This window comes from Perkinsus marinus, assembly GCF_000006405.1.
Source record: "Perkinsus marinus ATCC 50983 genomic scaffold scf_1104296973548, whole genome shotgun sequence".
Lineage (NCBI taxonomy): Eukaryota > Perkinsozoa > Perkinsida > Perkinsidae > Perkinsus > Perkinsus marinus.
This window is the reverse complement of record NW_003201394.1, coordinates 1-1,911: the sequence shown is the minus strand read 5'-3', so window position 1 is coordinate 1,911 and position 1,911 is coordinate 1. Positions and strand designations below refer to the sequence as shown.

General features: G+C 47.4%; 1 protein-coding gene across 1 annotated transcript; it reads right to left on the bottom strand.

The window, feature by feature from the left end:
• Nucleotides 1–10: 10 nt before the first annotated feature.
• Nucleotides 11–443, bottom strand: Pmar_PMAR012316 (sugar transporter, putative; the record flags this gene model as incomplete). Its single annotated transcript, XM_002766173.1, has 1 exon — nucleotides 11–443. A coding segment is annotated over one exon (433 nt), but the record flags the coding sequence as incomplete, so codon positions are not given.
• Between the last annotated feature and the right edge of the window lie 1,468 nt (nucleotides 444–1,911).

The window sequence follows — 1,911 nt, the reverse complement described above, 5'->3', positions numbered from 1 at the left end:
ATGAGAATACCGATAGTGATAGACAACTGGTTGCAGGCACCCAAAGCACCACGAATCTTAGTCGGAGATACCTCACCAATGTATGTGGGGGTCACAACTGATTCAACACCGACCACGAAGCCAACGAGAACACGCTCGAACAACAGCTGCCAGGAAGTATGAGCCAATGCCTGCCATACGTAGCAAAGCACGAAACAAGGAGAACATCCAAGCAAGATCCACTTCCTACCGAACTTCTCGATCAGAGGGCCACCCAGAAGAATAGCACCTCCCATAGCACCAAGGTTAACCAATGAACCGAACAAAGAACCTTCTGTAGAGTTAGTGAACACCCAAAGATGATCATCGGGTCCGATTTGCACCGGTGTACCATCACTCATTGTGATTCCATTTTGCATGGTATCGATAGTTTGACCAGTGAAGCCCGAAGTCAAACCGAACATTAGTGGTCCAAAAAGGGACGCACCCACGGAGAGAATAGCGCAAAGGTACTTCATAGGATTAGAGGTGTTAGAGTATCACTATAAAAAACTGAAGAAAACCACCAATACCCAACTGAAATGTGACCAATCCACTCTTCTATAATCACGAATACCAATCTCATCCTTTGAATCACCTTGAAGCTAAGATTGGTAATAAGCTAATTAGCTTTGCCCAAGGACACTGCTAGTCCTCGGGGTCGACGCTTAGTTTGTGTTGGATCTGTCCCCTGCGGCTGGGAGTGGATGATACCAACTCGACATGGTCAATAGGAAGGTTAAAGATATCTCGCGATCTATTTGACGAGTGGGGCCGCTATGCCCAGTATAGACTATACCATTCAGAAACCTATCTGGCAAGTGGGGTCGCTATTCCCACCATGAACGGTACCATTCAGGAATGCGTTTCGTAAACGGGGTCACTATGCCCATTATGGACTATGACCTCTCGAGATCTACTTGGTAAGTGGGGTCGCTATGCCCACTACTGACTATACCATTCAGAAATCTATCTGGCAAATGGGGTCGCTATGCCCACTACGGACAATACCATTCAGAAATCCATCTGGCAAATGGGGTCGCTATGCCCATTGTAGACCATACCATTCAGAAACCTATTTGGCGAACGGAGCCGCTATGCCCACTGTAGACCATACCATTCAGAAATCAATTTGGCGAACGGGGCCGCTATGCCCGCTACGGACTACGATTCCATGTACGCGAGTGAGGGCGTGATTTATATTGGAGAACCGTATAGGCGGATGACAGGATTCAGCGGTGCTGTTCGTATCGAGATTTCAAGTTTGCGAATAACGACCTCAGCTCCACGATCAAGGAACAACAACTCCGTCGATAATCTGAGAGTTGCATTGCAGTGGTACCCCTCAGTGGTAATAGCTCGCCTCGACTTGTATATCATTTAATTGTTTATATCCCAAGGAAGAAGAGCATGAGGTGTTGCTGTTGCGGAAGAGCCTCGCTCAAAGAAAAGGCTCGAAATACCTTACCAGGACAGGTCCGGGCCGGTCAGATTTGAAATGACTTCTTTGCAATAGGCCCCAGAACGAAAGACCCCGAAGGCAGCAGGTGAAAAGTGAGACAGTAATACGGATGGAACTCCACATATCCCATCCCGAACGAACTCCACCCTACCTCCTGTATCAACATAAGCAAACCAATAGTGTAGTACATCGCGAAACAGCAGTTTTTTGACGGTACGCAAGATACGATACTTGGAAGGACTATAGTTTGTCTGTGGTTAAGGCGCTATAACACTCCAGTATCAACAGGACCTGACAAACGAGCGATAAGGGACTGGATATGTCTTTGAGCATGTCAAAAGCTTACCAATCCCAAGTGAGGGAAGACGAACACCGGCGAGCTCATCACATAGAACGTCAGCAAGAGAACGCTGATTCCTCCGATGTAGTAG